This window comes from Brachycentrus maculatus, unplaced genomic scaffold (assembly GCF_059751285.1).
Source record: "Brachycentrus maculatus isolate JH-2025_06_01 unplaced genomic scaffold, ASM5975128v1 h1tg000222l, whole genome shotgun sequence".
NCBI classification, from domain to species: domain Eukaryota; kingdom Metazoa; phylum Arthropoda; class Insecta; order Trichoptera; family Brachycentridae; genus Brachycentrus; species Brachycentrus maculatus.
This window is the reverse complement of record NW_028280973.1, coordinates 1337107-1355671: the sequence shown is the minus strand read 5'-3', so window position 1 is coordinate 1355671 and position 18565 is coordinate 1337107. Positions and strand designations below refer to the sequence as shown.

Genomic DNA, 18565 nt, shown 5'->3' with positions numbered 1-18565 from the left:
CTGCGTCGATGTCACGCAGTGCCCTATGCACCATTTGGTGAGGATAAGGGTCAGCATAAATGAGGATGGAACGCCAGTTTCGTTTGCCCTGACAGACAATAAACTCAGTTCTGGACAGGTATTACATATGAAAGTTACCGATTTAACTACGCAGTGTAGATAACTTTAACATTACTTCTGGCCTTTTATTTCTTATGACTTTGGCATTTTAATGCCGCTCGTGGATCCGTATTGTCAGGAATTTAGTGAGCGAAAACGAATTAAAAAAAAAATAAATAATAAAAGCTACGTTAAAGGTATCCATCCATCCGTTTATACTACTCAGTTAAAACGTAAACTTCCGTCTAGTTAAAGTGAGCCTTTCTTTTTTGTAAGGAGAGTAGGACCGTCCTCGCTCTACTCTCCTAAATTCACACTTGCGAAATATTCAACCATTAATAGTTAACTGTCCTTTTTTGTATCAATAACTTTAGTTTTGATAAATTTAAAATAGTTTTCCTCAAATCAATTTCAATTAAATTTCCTAATTTTTCCATAAAAATAACACTTGAGGTATTTTTTTACGAAAATGGCGCTATATAAGTTATCCAATTTTATTATTATTATTAAATTTAACATTATTTGCAACACGAATCCGCAAACAAAATGGCATCATTATTACTCTCGCAGACTTTATGATGCTAAAATTATTCATTAACTCCTAATAAAAATAAAATTAGTTAAAAAAAATAGTATCTTCTAGTCCATTTTAATTTATCGTTTTAGAGAAAAAAAAACAAAAAGATTCGCAGCCGGTAGGATTCGAACCTACGCTCCCAGAGGGAATCTGATTTCGAGTCAGACGCCTTAACCACTCGGCCACGACTGCTGGCGAAGAGATTGTGTTAAACCTGGTTTATATCAGAATAATTTACTGCCATCTATGAACACATCCAAATAATGTTTTCCGCATTCTTATTTTTTTAACGATATAGCCGAGAATCTAACCATTAAATATTACCCTAGCGATCAGAAAAAGAACTATAAAAACCTTACTACATACAACAAATTAAATTATTATTTTAAAATTAGACAAAACTCCACTTATGAATGTGATGAGACGTCATCACAAGTGTCCCTCATTTAGCGAACGTACAATTTTTGAAAAAGAAAGATTAAATTGGAAACAGAATGTGCAAAAGAAGGTAAGCAGTTTACAAAAATTTATGAGGCAATAGGACATAAAGATCTTTCAGATTTAGTAGTTTCTTATTTAGAAAATATGACAAGATGAATAAGATGAAAAAATGAGTTTTGTGACAAGTTTTGGTTGGTATTATAATCCATTGTATTGTTTTAAGGGAACAACCTTATGAATTTATTATGAACTATACACATCCACTATCATTTTTAAGAGATACTCATATAAACTAAATATGGTATAATTCCATGTGCATTATTATGTACAAGGAGAATTTTGCAAGGCAACTTATAAATATTATTTTTTTAAACCGCACTACAACAGGAAATACGCACCTCCTCTGGTATATCTTCTGGAAAATATCCATCCTCGAAACCCTCACTGTCTATAATTTCAACCCTTCCTTGTATACTCTCCCTCTCCCCCTCAATACCTTACCTAATCCTATTTCCTTCGTCTTTCTTTTTTTTGTCAATTTACAGCTATAATCAGTGTACAATATTATTATTATTTAATCTTGTGCACCTTTATATGTACAAGCACTTTGACCAATATCACGAGTCTATATTTGGTTGTTTGGAAGATATTGCTTCATATAAGTTCGCTTATGTACGTTTATTCTGCAGAAGAAGTTTAATTAACAAAAATTAAACAATGTCTCGTCTTTGTAGCATTTTAAATTCATTGGATAGAGACAAAAAAATGTCTCATCTAATTTACTTCATTGTTTTTGCTTGATTCATTATGAGCCAAAAGTCTTTAGTATAAGACTGATCACCCTTTCTATACATAATCAACGATAGAGTTAATGCAGTTCTTATGCAGTACCCTAATCACCACCTTAGGTAATAAGCAAACTTGATAATCCCTACACCTAATAGATTTTCATTAACTGATTCAGCAGTTACTTTGTGGTAAAATCTATCCATTTTAAATTTATGTTTTACTTAGTAAATACCACTATTCCTTAAAATCGTGTGACACATGTTTCAATACTTTCCGCATCATTTTCAAACACCATGTCAAACAAACAATGATGCGGAATGCATCGAAACACGTGTCACAATAGATTTTAAGAAATAGTAGTGTTACGGACAGATCGCACACTCCGTGTAGCAGCCCGGAAAAGGACCTCTAGGCGCCCAGTGGGCGAGATGGCTGCCCGTTAGGCCGCGGCTTTTGTGTCTTTTGTGGCTCTTGGACCTTTTGTATCTATGTTGACTCTATGTATTCTTATTTTTACGTGGATGTAACTAGTGTTTAGCATGTAGGATTATTAAATGTAACTAGTTTAAGATAAGATACTTAAGTAAGAATTGTATGTGTGTATTTGAGATTATTGTTGAAAATGTAAAGGCACCCGGTACGGTATGAAAATGTAGCCCGTACAGTGCTTTTTAGAGGGAGACAGCGATATGGCTGTCTCTTTCTCCCCGGCCGCTGATTGGTCGTGCGTTCCCACTGTCGGGCGACACGCGATCGCGGTCGGGTATATATAGGGCACACTTTGCCGAAATAAAGTTAGTTCTGGTTTGACTACTGAAACGTGTGTTTCATTTCTCCACTCCGCTTCGAGACCTTGCCGCGCCGCCAGCCTGGACCGCTTCGCCTCTCTGCACCGATTAACGGACCTGTTTCGGAAAGCCCTTTTCAGGGCTTTTGAGGTTGACTTGTCGGCTCAGTGCCTTGTTCTTCCCGGCTCGCCTTTCTAGTCACCACCGTCCGTATCTAGCTTACAACTGGGTACAGCGGGGTCGTCTAGAACGTCACCACTTACAACAGTGGCAAGTTTGGCAGACTCCGGGTGAAGGCCAGCGGTAGTTTTGTTCAGTTTGTCCGCATCGTTTACATACTTGTACTACTGTACTTTAGATTTTACTTAGTAAATACTACTGTATTTACTAAGTAAAATCTAAATAAAAAATGTGACATATTTTCATGGCAAAGCGTCTAGTCCCATACTTACACTTTTCTTCTTTGTAAGATAAGTTAAAATATTTTTATTTTTGGTTTCATCTTTTTTGGATCGATAAAAATATTCCTTTTTTTAGTATACATAATTACATACAAATATAGGTGGATGAAAGAGGAAAACACAGATATATTCTTTATTTCTCTTTATTGTCCAACTATAAGCTATTGCAAACTCCACAAATACACAAAACATTACAAATCCTAATACATTAAAAAATGAAATAAATTTATTAGTCGCAAATTTTATCAAAAGTGTTAGATAATAACATTAATTATATTTATGTGAAATTTAAAACAAACGTATAAATACTTTTAGATTACTCGAGATGTCTAAAATCAAATGCAACTGCCCTCAAAACCAAATTCACTCAAATATAGATTCAAAAATAATTATCAATTTCAATTTGCAAAATATGAAGGACGGACTGCAGTTGGTTTTATACCCCTCGTTTTATAAAATTCTTAACCATTCAAAGACCTCGAATTAGATTGAGAATTACGTTATTTTAAAATGATGAAATTTTTTATTACATTTAGGACTATTACATAAACACATAGTATCAAAACCTAGTAATTTGTACTTTAGATTTGCAATGAATAGTTGCAGTTACGACTCGTAACTAAATACATACAAAATGACAGCATTCATAATACATCCGTTTATTTATTTTAAAAAATATTACCCACCATGCACTGTTACATAATTATTGTACAATATCATATCAAAACAAATCTATTAAGATTATAAGATGTGATGTTCGTTTGACACACTTTGGTCAAATAAGCGTCGACGATATTAAAAGACATTTAAAAAACTATTAAGATGTAATGCCAATGAAGTCTTTGTAAAAATCATGCGTCTTCAAGATATAAATATTTACTTTAGCGCCATTTCCACAGCAGATTCAAATAAAATGGTAAATTAAATCAATTTACTTAAAATGTTAATATCTACGGAAAGAATTGATATTTTTGTTACAATTTGTATATTTTTTTAAAAAACCTTGCCACCGTAAATGGCGAATGTTACACAGTTATAAAGTGATCACTTAGGCCAACCAATGCCAGGTCGTAAGCTCTGTGAATGCCCAGACTCCATATTCCATAAACATCTAATATATCTTGAAATCATTGTGTCGATCTAAATTCACACCCAAAAATTCAGTGAAATACAGTGACAGAAATTTTTTAATTCAAGTATTTATTTAAAACAGTGGTTACGATGTAATTATTTTAAAACAATTACAACAATCCAAGACATACAAAGACAATGTTAGAAAATCCACATAAGTATGAATGAATACATACATAAACATGGCACATTTACCGAACGATTTTGGTTTAAACACATGTTTTTTTAAATTTATTTATCGGTTCAAAAACAATGTAAATTATAAAATACAAAAATTATAAGAAGTGAAAATTTCTAATATATTTTTCATAATTTACAATATCTGTGGGTATTAAGGTAAAAAGAAAAAAGAAAATAAATTATATAATAAAATAACAATCAATATAAAATATTTTTAAATAAAAATCGGAGAACTAAAATAATTCCTTTAGTCTAGAATTTTCTTCGCTTATTCTACGACAAAAGAGAATAGTGGTTTTAAAATGCCGAGAAATAGATGGTTTACTGTATATTACATAAAAATAAATTTACTGTATACATACCACAATAAAGGCATTAAATAAAATTCTCTTAAATAAAATAAGTTATCAAATTCTCAGACTCGAGGAAGAACATCTAAAAGATTGACTAACTAACAAATTGCACATCACAAATAATGGATCTGTTAGTCTCAAAATAATTGCTGAAGATCAGAAATTAATATCACACAAACAATACGTAAAAATCTATATTAATGCCGGGAAACTAACATCCCTACGTCTAAAAAGGTACTCAGTATAAATATTCGGCGGAATATTTCATTTCTAATCGCGATAACCTTAAAAACAATATGAAGTTTGTACATACACCATATATTAAAACATACTTAGGCTGCACGGATGGGAACTCGTATTTACAGTTTTCAAATTAAACTAGGGAATTAAAAATAACACATATTGGGAGATAAATAAAATAAAGTATAAAAATGTAATGGTCAGCGAATTAGCCTATTTTTTCTCGGCTTAAAATTGGGATGCAATTTCTTTATGAATTAGTTGACAATTTAATTTATGAGATTTATACAATCAGAAAACCAATTGAAATATTTACTTACAGTTGGTTTGGATGTTGTAGTATATATTTAAATTTATCCATCCCCTTTGCCTACAGACAAGCTAATATAGAAACCTAACGGGTTTTTCCTTTAAAAAGTAAAAGAAAAGAAAAAATCAGAAGTAGATCATTTATAATAAGAAATTTATTTAAAGATGATTTTTACTAGTTTTAGGCCTCTATGTTTATTGTTCTTTTGAGCCCTATCTGGACCTAAGTGGTGCATAAGGCACTGAATCGGGAATGACATGGTTATCAGTCCTGCGCTACAGATTTTAGATCCGAGAGTGGAATATATTTAATAGAACAAAGATGATGTAAGTTAAGAAGTACAGAGTGAAGTATATTATTGCAAAAAAGGAAAGGTAATGGAGGAGGAATAGTAGAAAAGAATAGTAGCAATGGCTAGGGCACCAGGGGTTGCAAACCTGTACTTGTGCAGGAAGAAGACTATTATTTGTTTTGCCATTAATACTTTAGTTGAAAATAAATTTCGAAACATTTATTCCAATTGAAAAATAATTGAAAGAAACATTTTTTTCAATTGACAGCCCTTAGATATCCAATACATTTCTATATAAACATATTGCTGAGGAATTCACAAAATAATATATTATTTTATTATTCTCAATGAAATAAATGTCATATAAATATATTTTGTAAGCTACCAGTCAAAAATAAATTGAAACAATTTCAAAATAAATAAAAATATCAAATTAAATATTTTCCTTTAACTATTCATAAAAAAAAAATAATGAAATGTTATCGGAGCGACGGACACTCAATTTGAAGAAAATGGGGACACATATTATATAAAAGTATAATTCTTATTATAATTACAAAAATATTTAAAATCTAACTTAAACTATACTTAAATTTACTCTAACACACTCAAACATTAAATAATTATGGCATTCTTAAAAATATATTTGTAATTCTAATCATTATTGTAAGGGCCGTTGATTTGTATAAATAATAAGGTATTAATTATTCAAAACTAATGTATAATTGATATGGAAGGTATTTACTGCGAGCAGTATTTATTGTGCGTCAACATTTTATAAACGAAAAGGTATCTGTACCCCGGGCGGTATGTGACAATTATAGAAATGATAAAATACTTATACAAAAGTTTAAAATGTATTTGATTTTATCTTCTGTTTAATGTTTTTTTTAAAAACTAGCAGCCTATAAATTAATGACAATAAGCGGATTCTATTGTGTATTAAAAAACACTGACTTTGTTTAAAATTTAAAAACAAAGAAAATATGTACGTAGAACGGGATGTGTTACTTGAACTTTGATGTGTTACTTGAGCCCAGTACACAAAAAAATATTTACATCGTGGTATCGATCGAAGTATCGTGACAATAAGTGTCACCTGTCAGGGAAACAATGAATCATGTAAATACATTATTGTAGACCAAATACACATTAAATCTTTTTTTGTACTGGGCTCAAGTAACACATGAAAGTTCAAGTAGCCCCGTTCTAGGGTATATGAAAATCGTTTGCAGGCATGGGTAGATGTAGAAAAAGTGGACAGTATACTGTTGGATGTATAGTTGAAGATCACAAGTCCTTAGCAAGTGCCCAGTATCTCAACTTAGTATAATATTATCAGTTCCAGCCAAGGTTTATAATATTTATGTATGATTATTTAAAAAAATAAATTAACAAATCCACATAGAACTTCATTCGTCTGACATACAGATATTTTGTTTTCTGCACCTGACACACAGTTTGTGCTACCTTATTGCAAGTATTGCTTCTAGTATTTGAATAATCGTTGACTTTCTCAGGCTGGTATTTTAAAATCTTTATTCTGTTTTTGCGCCTTAAAAGTTTAAGGATCGAGGTTTGAGTGCCGTTTTTCTTAGAAATAAGTACGCCTGATGTGTCAGCTCTATTTGGTCCTTTGTTCGCCCACACGCTACTACTTGCCACTTATCATCGAGCTGTAAGAAATACATTGATTAATTAAAAAAATATTCAAAAGAAATTGGCAATTTTTGGAGCTTCAACTTACCAATATATTGAAGCGCGAATTTGGGAGTCAAGAAATAAAACTAGTTTCTAAGGTCTTATTTGTAAAAAAATACTAAAGAAAATTTTAAAATGCGTAACAAATATATATATTTACATTAACTGTTAACACATTTTTTATATTCTTAGTCAAAATGTACAATATATCAACAACTATTTGTGCAAAAGAGATGTGCTTTGCATTAAAGAGAAAAAAAGTGCAATTGTGAAAAAAGCAAAACAACACAACACAGATTTAAAGCGAGGCCAAACGGAATAATCAAACGAAAAAAAAATATATATCAAACACTTTTTTCTCATGAATTGTTTGCCCTGATCAATTTTGTTAAATGACTGATGTGCTAAGATCGGATCATCAGTTCTAAAATGACAAAGAGCAGACTCAGAGACATCAGAGATTCTAGGTTTGAGCCCACCCTATAATAACTTGGTTCCTGTTTTTAATAATTAGTAACTTTTTTAAGAAAAACCATGAAATTGAAATGTTTAACAAAAGCATTAATATTTTTTCAAGAAAAAACTGAATAATTTGCAAAAATGTAATGAAAAGATCACCACTGGTTTATAAAGATATTAGTATGGTTTTTGTTAAGGTATTAATATTATTGTTATATATTAATACCTTATAGATATATTATTACAGACTTTTTAAAATAATTTATTTTAAATAGTAAGAAATAAAAAATAAATAGTAAAAAAAAAAATATTGGTTCTCAATGAAATATAAAAAAATGTAGCCAGTTTTCAAAACTAGTGTTCATTTTTTTGTCATTTTCTCAGAATCTTCGTTGACAGAATTGTCATTTTTACATTTTAAAAATTAATTTTTGAATTGGTTACTATCATTTTAATTAGCAGCAGTATTAAAACGGTCCAAATGTTTTACTTCAGTATTTGATTTTTATTTTCTCGTGCTGATAGACTTACCGTTGCTCGACGGAATAATGTCATTTTTATATTTTAAAAATTAAATGTAGATTTTTTTACTCGGATTTTAATTAAGAGCCGTATGAAAATGGTAAAAATGTTTCTCTTAAGTGTTTGATTTTTATTTTCTCGTTGTTGATGGACTTACCGTTGCTTTTTTCTCTTTGTGGCCGTCAAACTTAATAGATCGGACGGCGGAGGATTTCTGATACGGACTGGAGGTACTTGATGACTTGCGACGCCACTAAGGAATAACACCAACAGGTTGCAATGTTAGGCCGACACAAAACTGACACAAGCAAATGCCACAGGAGGTAAGGATCAAGAAAAAGGAAAGCGTGCGCTAGAAGTCAATACTGGTAATAAGATTATAATATTGGCAGTGAATTGCGGACTGTATTGTAACTAAATAAGTCGTAGTCATACAGGAGAAAGTGACCAAGTGCATTTTTTACAAAAACATAATTATTGACTTTATGATATCTTAGTAGCTTTTAATTGCTCTGAAAAATCCCAAAATGTTTTTAAACACGGAAGTACAATACATTGTTTTGTTAAAAATTACTAACTGCATTCATGTTTATTTTCTTGCCAAGCAAAAGTGACTTAAACGGCCCTCCTGAACATTTTGCATTTTGTTAGTTGGTCACTTTCTCCTGTACGACTACGAAATATTAGTGATTTTACACTCTAATATTTATTTAATATTATCCTGGACTGATCCCCGAAGTGCAGGAGTGATCGCCTTGCCTTTGTGTAAGTAACAATCAAGGTAAAACTGCGTCAATACGATGCAGTGCCCTATGCACCATTGGGTGCGGATAAGGGTTAGAAGAAGATTGTAACTAAATTGGATGGACATTTTTTGTTGACAGTTCTTGATGGAATACCATTGTAATGATATTTTTGTATAAACGAACTAATTCACTGACAAAAATGGTAGGTGTAAAGGATAGATCACCAAACTATTCTATCTTCGCAGACATTCATGTCTCTTCATACAAGCACGCCAATTGGTCGAATTTTCAATATGTCCACATTCGAGTATTTTATATACTTGATCATGCCATGTCATTTTCAGTCTTCAGAGTCTACACCAGACACATTTATTTTACAAATCTTTTTTATTGTTAACACATTTCAGATGGGTATTTTTACACCTGCGGACCGCTGGCGACGGGATTTGATGTTTATATACATATAGTTAAGACCTTAACAAACAGATTGGTATATAATATTCTTTTTTTTTTTAATAGTTTTATAACATAAATGTGGAATTGTTTAATTGGCTTTTTTTTATCGTAACTATTTTTGTTAATGTAATGTAATGTTTATTATTGTTAATGTAACTATTGTTTATTATATAATTTTTTTATATGTAAAGCTGTACAATTCCCGAACAAATAAAATAAAATAAAATAAAAACATTGGATAATTCCTTCTTTTCTGTCTATGAAATAAGGCCAGCGCAGAAGGTAAAAATACCCTTCCCGTCCTTAAGCATCAATCGACCGAACTGGTAGAAATACCTTTCCCATCCGACGTGTGTTAATCAAATATTCTTCACAAATATTACTTGTTCCATTTACTTTATGTCTTTTTTTTTCTCATAAAAAATATATTGGCGTGTGATTGGTTCTGACTCATCACTGACTTCACGTCATCAGGAGTTATCAAGCTTCTTATTGATATCTCAACATAGATAAACGTCTGGATATTTCTAAGGCATTCCAAGTATGTAAAATAATTAGGACAGAATCGCACATGCATCCACGAAGGTCTCTGCTAACTTACTTAAGTTAGTGAAATTTGAGTTATGTAGGTATCAATAATGGGAAGAATGTTGAATGCTGTGAAGTTTATAACCTGATCTTTTCAATGTGACCAACCTCAGATGTGTCCACTTTCAATTTGGCAAACTTAATGATCATTTTCATATCATCTTCAGCCTTGTTCGGATTCTACTTTTTATCACATTGTCTTACCATTCATACCCCTTTTACTCAACAAGTCTGGTCTACTCAAGTCAACAATTTTAAAATAATAACTACCATGTCCTTAGTTATTAAAGAATATTTGTATAAAATTTTGCCTATAATATGTTTGACCAATATTGACTAAAAGCACAATATGAGTGCGTCTTATATATTACAAGAGTTATTATAAACAGATTGTGTATAAACGCTTATATAGTGATATAATTCAAATCATTTTAATCACAACATATAAAATTGTAAAAAAACATTTCTTATACGATGAGTACTAATTATTAATAATTAAAATGTAACTTTGTTTTAAAATCACGATAAATAACTATATTTTATAATAATTTTAAAACAGAGTTACATTTTAATTATAAAATGGAAAATCACAAAGATAGTGCTTCAAATATAAATTATACTTATAATTTTACTCAAATTAGTAAATTAGTGACAGATAATTTATAATGGGTTTAGTTTCAAAGGATTTTTTTCTCAATACAAAGTTTGAGTTTTTTTTAAACTAGGGTGAAATGTATAATTATAGAAACACAGGTTTTCACATATCATAGTTTTAAACTATGGATGTGATGTCAAGTATAAGAAATGTTTGTTCTATATATATCGTGGGTGTACTGACACAAAACATTAACTGGAAAATATGCTATTTTGACTTAATGATACGTATTATAAAGTTTTCAATGTTCTATAAACTGGCAAAATACACAAAATAGTAGTTAGAAATGTTATTTTTATGTGGTTTTAAAAGTAAATTCAACTTTGAGTTTAATAGCGGGTATTTTATTAAGGCTAAAAGTTTTAAATAACAGGGATTATGTATTAAAGCAGGAATGTTTTTTGCCAGTATACCCACGATATAATATGTGTATAAATCAATAAAATCACTTTGTCTGAAAGAAAGTGTCCCTTCTTTAATGTAACAACCCTTTCCCAACAAAATATTGCCAACACCATTTACGTAAGATCGTATTGTTTAAGTGTTTCTATTTAAAATTTAAAAAAAGGATAGGAAAAATACAAAAAGGAATCAAACTAAAAAAGGAATAGAAAAAATATTCAAAGAGTACGATCTAAGGACACTCAAAATATAGAATCGAAGGATACACCAAGGATATTTAGATCCCCGGAGGATTATAAATGATATTTTTCAGGAAAGGGTTGATATTTTGCTTGTTTAAGTAAAGTCACTAACTGTCAATTGTTATGGTAACCTCTCTCTACCCACAACTCACAGGATTGAGGACCTTTTCTTAACCCATTGCAACACAAAGCCGGCGAATCGCCGGCCAAGGTCAATTTGCCACTGACTCACAAAGCCGGCGATTCGCCAGTTTGTCTTTGAAGTGATTTTTTTACATTAAAACAGAATGACAATAACTCTGAACTGAACACACTCTTCCAAAACTACCTGAGGATGAGCCATAATGATCCATAATAGCTTACCAACAACAACAAAAATTATGCTTTTAAATTTTACTACTCTTATTTTGTGTGTAATTTAGTCTTGTAATATAAAAACTAAAAAAACTAAAACTGTTGTAATATAAACATGTGTTAAAATTAAATAGTGTGTTGTATGAAGAAATTATGTCATCTTTATTAGTGGTGCAATAGGTTAAAATATTATTTAATTGCAACAAAATAATATAATAAGTAATGGACTAAGAAAGGTTACTTGGTGTTTGATAGTTGATACTTTAGCTTAAACAGAGATGCAACATATAACTGTTGTATCAGCATCCCATTAAATTGTGAATACCGGAGTCATATTTTAATTCAGTGTAAAAAATAGTGTTTTATTTTCAGGATTGTTTGGTTTACTAACCCGGGATACAAAACCACAAGCGATATACAAAATTAAATAGTGAAATTTAAATTATCATTTATCTAAGAAAATATGTCATTAAATCAAAAAGAGCTTAGTAAATATATTTTAAGATTACTTATTTTACTTTTATTGTTTGGCTGCTCATCATCAGCGCTGATGGTGCTATGCGATCCAAAATGCCAACAAGTGATAATGAGGCAATGCATAACAACTCAGAAAAAAATATAAGCAGTTAAACTTATCTTTGAAACTCTTTTAAAACATTTTGTTTTTTTAAAAAAATGATAAATGAATAGTAAAAACATTTTTTCCTTCTTTGTCCCTAATCTGCACCCGAATTTGGACATGGGATAGTACAGGGACAACTTAATTGCAAACTATCAGAAAAATTGGAGTTAATACATATAAAAATAAACAAACATAGAGCAATTCAGAACAAAAAGCAACAAAAAAAAACAAACATATAAATATCCAGAGTTAATGTAACCAAACGAGGACAGGAATTGTGTTAATCAAAAAAATATTAAAAAACAAAAAAACAACAAAAAATATTGAGAGAAATAAATTTATTTTAAATCATAAAGTGGGAACATTTTGGATACGGGTAATAGTGGAAAACACAATATTGACAGAAGACATTAGAAAAAAAAATCACTTAAAATATAAGTCTTTCCATCGCAAATCAGGGTGAACTATTTGTATACAATTCAAGGTAAAAGAAAATTTAAGGTACTGAACAGATTACGTTTTTAATTTATTTTTAAACAAGATTATATTTAAGATAGAAAATAAATTAAATTATAAAAATCTCAATAAATAATATATATCAACGCACAATGTGGTGTAAAACAGAACAGAAATGAACACACGTTGCCAACACCGGAATCTATCTGTCAATATTGAGGAGTTTTCGAGGGAAAGGGAGTCAAATAATATATTCTCAAAGGTCGCTAGCGCATTCTCAATAAAAGTCGCCGGTCGTTTAAAAAGAGTCGTCCGAAAATTCTCACAAACTTTCCGCTCTATGTCTGCGAAAACAAGTTCATAAATAAAACAATAAATACTAATAAATAAGTGCTAACATACTTTTTGGTTATTTTGTGTCAGAATAGTTACTATTGTCACTTGGATATTCATAATATTAGACGGGAATGTAAAATTAGTTACTTTACTATACAGTGAAACTCGGTTATTGTGATTTTGTGGATCCAGAAGCGCCAGAAAACTATATACTTATGTACGTGGGGGTGGTAAAAACTATCCCGTAATCGAAAGAATATCAAAAATTTCTGAGAAAAGTAATACCTAATATTTTTAAAACTATTTTTATGCGAGTGACCATTTGACACTCATGAAAAATGCACAACACACTGCATAATGGTGTGCATTGCGCAGAGTGGTATTCTTTATGCGTCTTTAGAGTTTAAATATAGCCCAGAAAGGAATAACCTTATGAGAAAAATATTTATTAAAAAAAAAATTCATTATCAAAAAAATTTAGTAATTTGGCCATTATAGCTACAAAATTATTATTGAAATGTCAAATGCCAAAACTTACTCTAATTTAACAACTGAATTTAACTTTGACACTGATCGTAAGTAAAAAAGGGGGAATTAAAGATTACTTTTCTTACAGCATCAAAAAAAGAAGTTGAGATATATTTTTAAAAAAAGACAATGGGCTTTTTATGACTAGTGTGTGTAGTATAAATCTCAGAAATTGAAACTGAGTAATTTTTTATTTTATTAAAAATATATGTTTTTTTTTACTAAGCATTGTAATGAAAACTTTGAATGTTTCATCGGATAATTTTTTTACGCAAGTGTTTTCTTACAAATTTAGTGTTTAATATTGAGATGCACAGGGCCATGATATCATAAGTTCTGCAGGTTTACAGTGACTACATTTTTTTAATATTAGATAATTAAAACTCAATAAAATGTTGATGAGCAATTGATTAGATAAAAAATTATTTCAAATGTGTTTTCTGATTCATATTTTTTTTTAACAACTATTGAAAAATATCAAAATGCATGCAAAAATTGTTAATGCTAGTATTCTGAATACATATTTTGTTGAAATTTTAATATCGGATATTAGTTTTTTCAATGACAGCATAACCGAGTTTCACTATGATATTTAATACTTTCTAATGCTATCAATAAAACAAAAATAATTTTATAATCACGCATATCGTCAAAAGGTTTCTTTTTAAATCAAGGGGCAATTCGAATAGAGGATTAATAAATAAAATAATATTTAAATTTTGTTAGTAATTTTGAAAAAGCAAAATACACAAAATTAGTGAAAAGCGTAAAAAAATTAAGAAAACGATAAATTCTATTCTTTTACAATAATTAGTTTTAATTTTATATGTAAAAAAAATTACCGAAAATTATTATTAAATTAAATTTAAGTACTTTTTTTTACTATTTTAAATAAAAAAATAAACATTGATAACATTGGAAATACTAAAAAAGGTCATCATATACTCTTTGATAAATTAATTAAAATTATATATAAACGGAAATGAAGATTGTTTAAACTAAATGATGAATAAAATCTAAATTATTTGTTAGTTATAGATGATCTTTGGTGTAAAGTTTACCAATTATACTGTTAATTTATAAGCGTGGCTGCAGCTGTTATATTTCATTTCTATTTACAATTTAAATAATAGTTATCTTAAGACGGTGCAATAATCATGTTTGGTGCACTTTATGACTACGTTCAATACAACACTTTTAGGATACTAAAGTGCAACGGGCGTTTTGAAGAATGATAGAACATTTAAAGACAGGTATATTTATAATTAACCAGAAAGATAATACTGTGTCGATGTGATGTAGTGCCCTATGCACCGTAGGGTGCGGAGGTTAAGGCAGTATGGTTGCAAATTATCACGAACGAGCTAATTAATTGGGAAATTACTAAATGAAGACTTAAGACTTGAAATGATTTTTATGATACACATAATCCTTCATCCGAACAAAACTAAGAGTATATTTATAAAAATCATAAAATTTAAATGATGTATGTAATATGTATAACATATGCATCGAAGAAATGCCGAAGGTATTGAACTGTATGTCACCACACGGCGAACAAATAGTAATGAGATTAATGTTAGTTTTATACGGTTGAGAGTACTTGAAAAATCAACTCAAAATTAGCGTTCTCAATGCGCTTGCCGGGGAGAAGCTGTAGTAGTCATACGGCAGAAATCATTGTTGAATGTTAATGCTGATAAGTTTAGTTCTACCATTCTCGAAACAAAATATCTTAACTTAAATATAATCAGGTAAATGTAGAAAACGGATTTTATTATAATTATATTTCATAACCAACGAAACAAGAATTGAAAACAACTTAATAAAATACTTTATATTATCAAAGAACTTAAATTAAAGAAAGGTTCCGTATAAATAAATAAAAACAAAGATAAAATTATCGTGACGCACAATCAATATTTGTTCAAAACATATCTTAGAATTAAAAAGTATCCAAAACTTACGTGAAATAGTACGCGAATAATTGAATTCTGTTTTCACAACGATGAAAATTATATTATTTTAAATAAATTAATAAAGGTAAATATATATATCTTAATTACGAAGAAAATATTTTTCATTCTTCCCCACCCCAATAAATTACACCCTAGAACAACCGTTAACTAGTACAATTTTTTTTTTTTATAATTACAAACATTATACCTTTTTACTAAAATAAAGAGAAGCAAAAGATAAATCTATATTGTATTGATTTTGTTAGTTTAATTCCCAGCTGGGTGATATGTGCACGTTTAGTAATCTTGCCACTGTGTTCTTTGAGATTGAAAAACACTATTTTACTATTGAGTTCAAGTTAAAATTGATCCAAAACAAACCGGGGTAAGAAATAAATAAGTAAACACATTACTTATCATGTGGTATCCACATTTCGATATAACACATGTTGTACGTCTTCAAACATACATCGCTCACTCCTTTCAAGAACGTCATAAATCAAAAAACTTGATTTTTCAATAGAACGTTTTTAAAGTTTAAAAATATAATACAATGTATTAAAAATAAATATCAAGCCACTTATTGAACTTTTTATTGTGTAACAGATCTTTTAAGGTAAAAGCTGAAGGTTTTTTCTCCATTTGAAAAATATTTAGTTTATTTAAAAAAATAATTAAACAATACCTTTTTTTCAAAATGCAAAAACAACATTATTTGCCCTGTAGCGGGTAAATATTAAGTTAAAAATATGTCTCTTTTGCTGGGATATAGTACATTTTCTGGGCATTCCGAAAACATGCACAACTGAAAATTGACAATTTTTGATTTATGACGTTCTTGAAAGGAGTGCGCGACATGTCAAATTAATTAAATAATATTATTTACATAGTCAGTTCAAATTCTTTGGGTTTTCCTTAATCCCCACGGTAAATTTGAACTCGCAAGATGGCATACGTATTTGTACTTTCTCAAAAAAGAAAATTAGTAAATTAAAATATGTACAGTAAAATCGTCAAAGTAGTAATGAGTGTACAAGTGGTCCTTTCGATGTGTAAAGGGCAGATTACGATCTCTTCACCTATACACAATGTTTTGCTTGACTAGTCTCGTGTTTTACATTAAAAATTATAAGCCGTACTATTGACTTTGAACGTTTTATCGAACAATGATACGAGAAAAGCTTGTTAATATCACTTCTTTTTACTATATACAAATTAATTTGACAAACGGGTTTTGTTTATCCACCAGAAGGTAATACATATATGATACATTTTGAAATAAAACATGGTTTTGTTTTAAAAAACATGGAAATTTTTGTTTTTATCCACTTTTATGTCATAATATTTTTCCAAACGTTACTTTGTCTTCGTCAGGGATTAACAGATACAATATATTAGTATCTACCCATCCCTAAAGAAGACGAGGTGGTTGTCAAAAAGGTAGAAGAAATATTCAGAAAAAAGTATAAAAAAGTTCCTGTTTTATTTTTTAAAATCATTAATTTGATATTGAAGTTGGTGCAAAAATGGTAAAAACAATTGTCATTATCAAAGCATGCCACATTTAATAAAATTTACAAAAAAAAATGTTTATAATTAGATTTAAATGCATTTCATGATCAACATGTTTACGTTATGGCTTGGATGTTTATGTTATGGCTTTGGTATAAAAAATTCTGAATTATCAATTCAGTTTTCCATTGTTGCTGCGGAAAATGTCAATATTTCTGATAATAATAATAAGCTTTTCTCGTACGGACAGTCTATATGGAGGTGAAGTCGCCCCAAAAGCCGGGATCATGCTGATTCTCATTGTTCTCCTGGCTTCTCCTGTTTGGCCTGCGCAAACTGCCCTCGGCCCACGGCTCATTCTCGCCATCCTCGCTAGTCTCTATCCTGCTGCGCATCATCTTCTGCGAGAGGATGCTGTCGATGGCCGACGGGCAGGTTTTCTGATTAGTGACTTTGTAGATATGACTCGCGACCGCGCTGGCTAGAGTTTGCCTCGGGGCTAGAGTGGCATTTGAAAACTTAGAAGGCGGAATATTCGTGATGTTGCGCAGCCGATCCGATTCCTTGAAATCGTCAAACGATCCGCCCGATATCGCCTTGTAACGTTCGGCGTTTAAGCGAGAGAAGCTCACCCCCGGAGGTGAGTATTCTTCATAGTAGGAACGCGTGTTCTCAATGCCCGAATCATCCCGATCTCTGTTTCGGTTAGTATGGAATATATTATTCGATCTGGGGGTCTGGTGGTATGCGGGGTCGCCGTGCGGCGGGGGCGGGGGCTGGGAGCGGGACGGGGGCAGACAGGATAGTTCCACGTGTTGTACCTTGGTGCAGTTGGCGCTCTCTAGCGAGGAGTCGGCCCCCGGGGTGTTGTCGAGGCTGAAGATGCTCCGCAGGCTGGTGGACTCGTCCCCGATGAGGGTGTCCTTGATGATGGACGGAGGGGAGAACATTCCGGAGGTGTCAGCCAGTGATTTGCTCTGAATGGGATCAAAATAAGGAAACATTGAGGGGAGTCGAAACAAAGTACAGCTATCTCCTAATTAATAATTTTTGAGCTTCTTGACATTATGAAAATTTAACCACTACATACTACACTTTACTCTACAAAAAGGTTAAGGCGTAACGTAACACGTTACGTTACGACGAAATGTGGAGGTCAGTCCCCACCTTTATACTTTACTCTAAAAAAGGGTGAAAATGAGGTTTTGGTGTATTTTGTATTGTAGTCGGTGTGTGGTCACCAAGGTTAGTGTCGCGGACTCCTAAAGTCAGAGTTTCTCGGTTCGAACCCACTCTACCACAATTTGATACCTATTTCTAGTAATGAGCCGCTTAGACTCACAGAAATAGTATGAAATTGGAATATT

At 30.9% G+C, this 18565-nt stretch overlaps 1 protein-coding gene, 1 long non-coding RNA gene and 1 other non-coding gene across 6 annotated transcripts in view; 1 reads left to right on the top strand and 2 right to left on the bottom strand.

Annotated features, from left to right (window-relative positions):
* Positions 1–786: 786 nt before the first annotated feature.
* TRNAS-CGA (transfer RNA serine (anticodon CGA)) lies at positions 787–868 on the bottom strand. The gene has a single exon. It is a non-coding gene; the product is annotated as a tRNA-Ser (tRNA).
* A 228-nt stretch (positions 869–1096) lies between these two features.
* On the top strand, positions 1097–2725 carry LOC148306856 (uncharacterized). Its single transcript, XR_015837945.1, has 2 exons — positions 1097–1184; positions 2132–2725. It is a non-coding gene; the product is annotated as an uncharacterized LOC148306856 (long non-coding RNA).
* Positions 2726–3282: 557 nt separating this feature from the next.
* Positions 3283–18565, bottom strand: part of LOC148306855 (myb protein-like) — a 177405-nt gene continuing 162122 nt past the window's right edge. For 2 of the 4 annotated variants that reach the window (XM_088264265.1, XM_088264266.1), the window contains one exon: positions 15941–18175. In XM_088264265.1, coding sequence (XP_088120391.1) covers positions 17450–18175 — 726 coding nt within the window. In that variant the 3' untranslated portion in view covers positions 15941–17449. Of the gene's footprint in view, positions 7338–8500; positions 8597–15940; positions 18176–18565 lie in introns of those variants that run through there. The other 2 variants (XM_088264267.1, XM_088264269.1) reach the window with 2 other exon arrangements.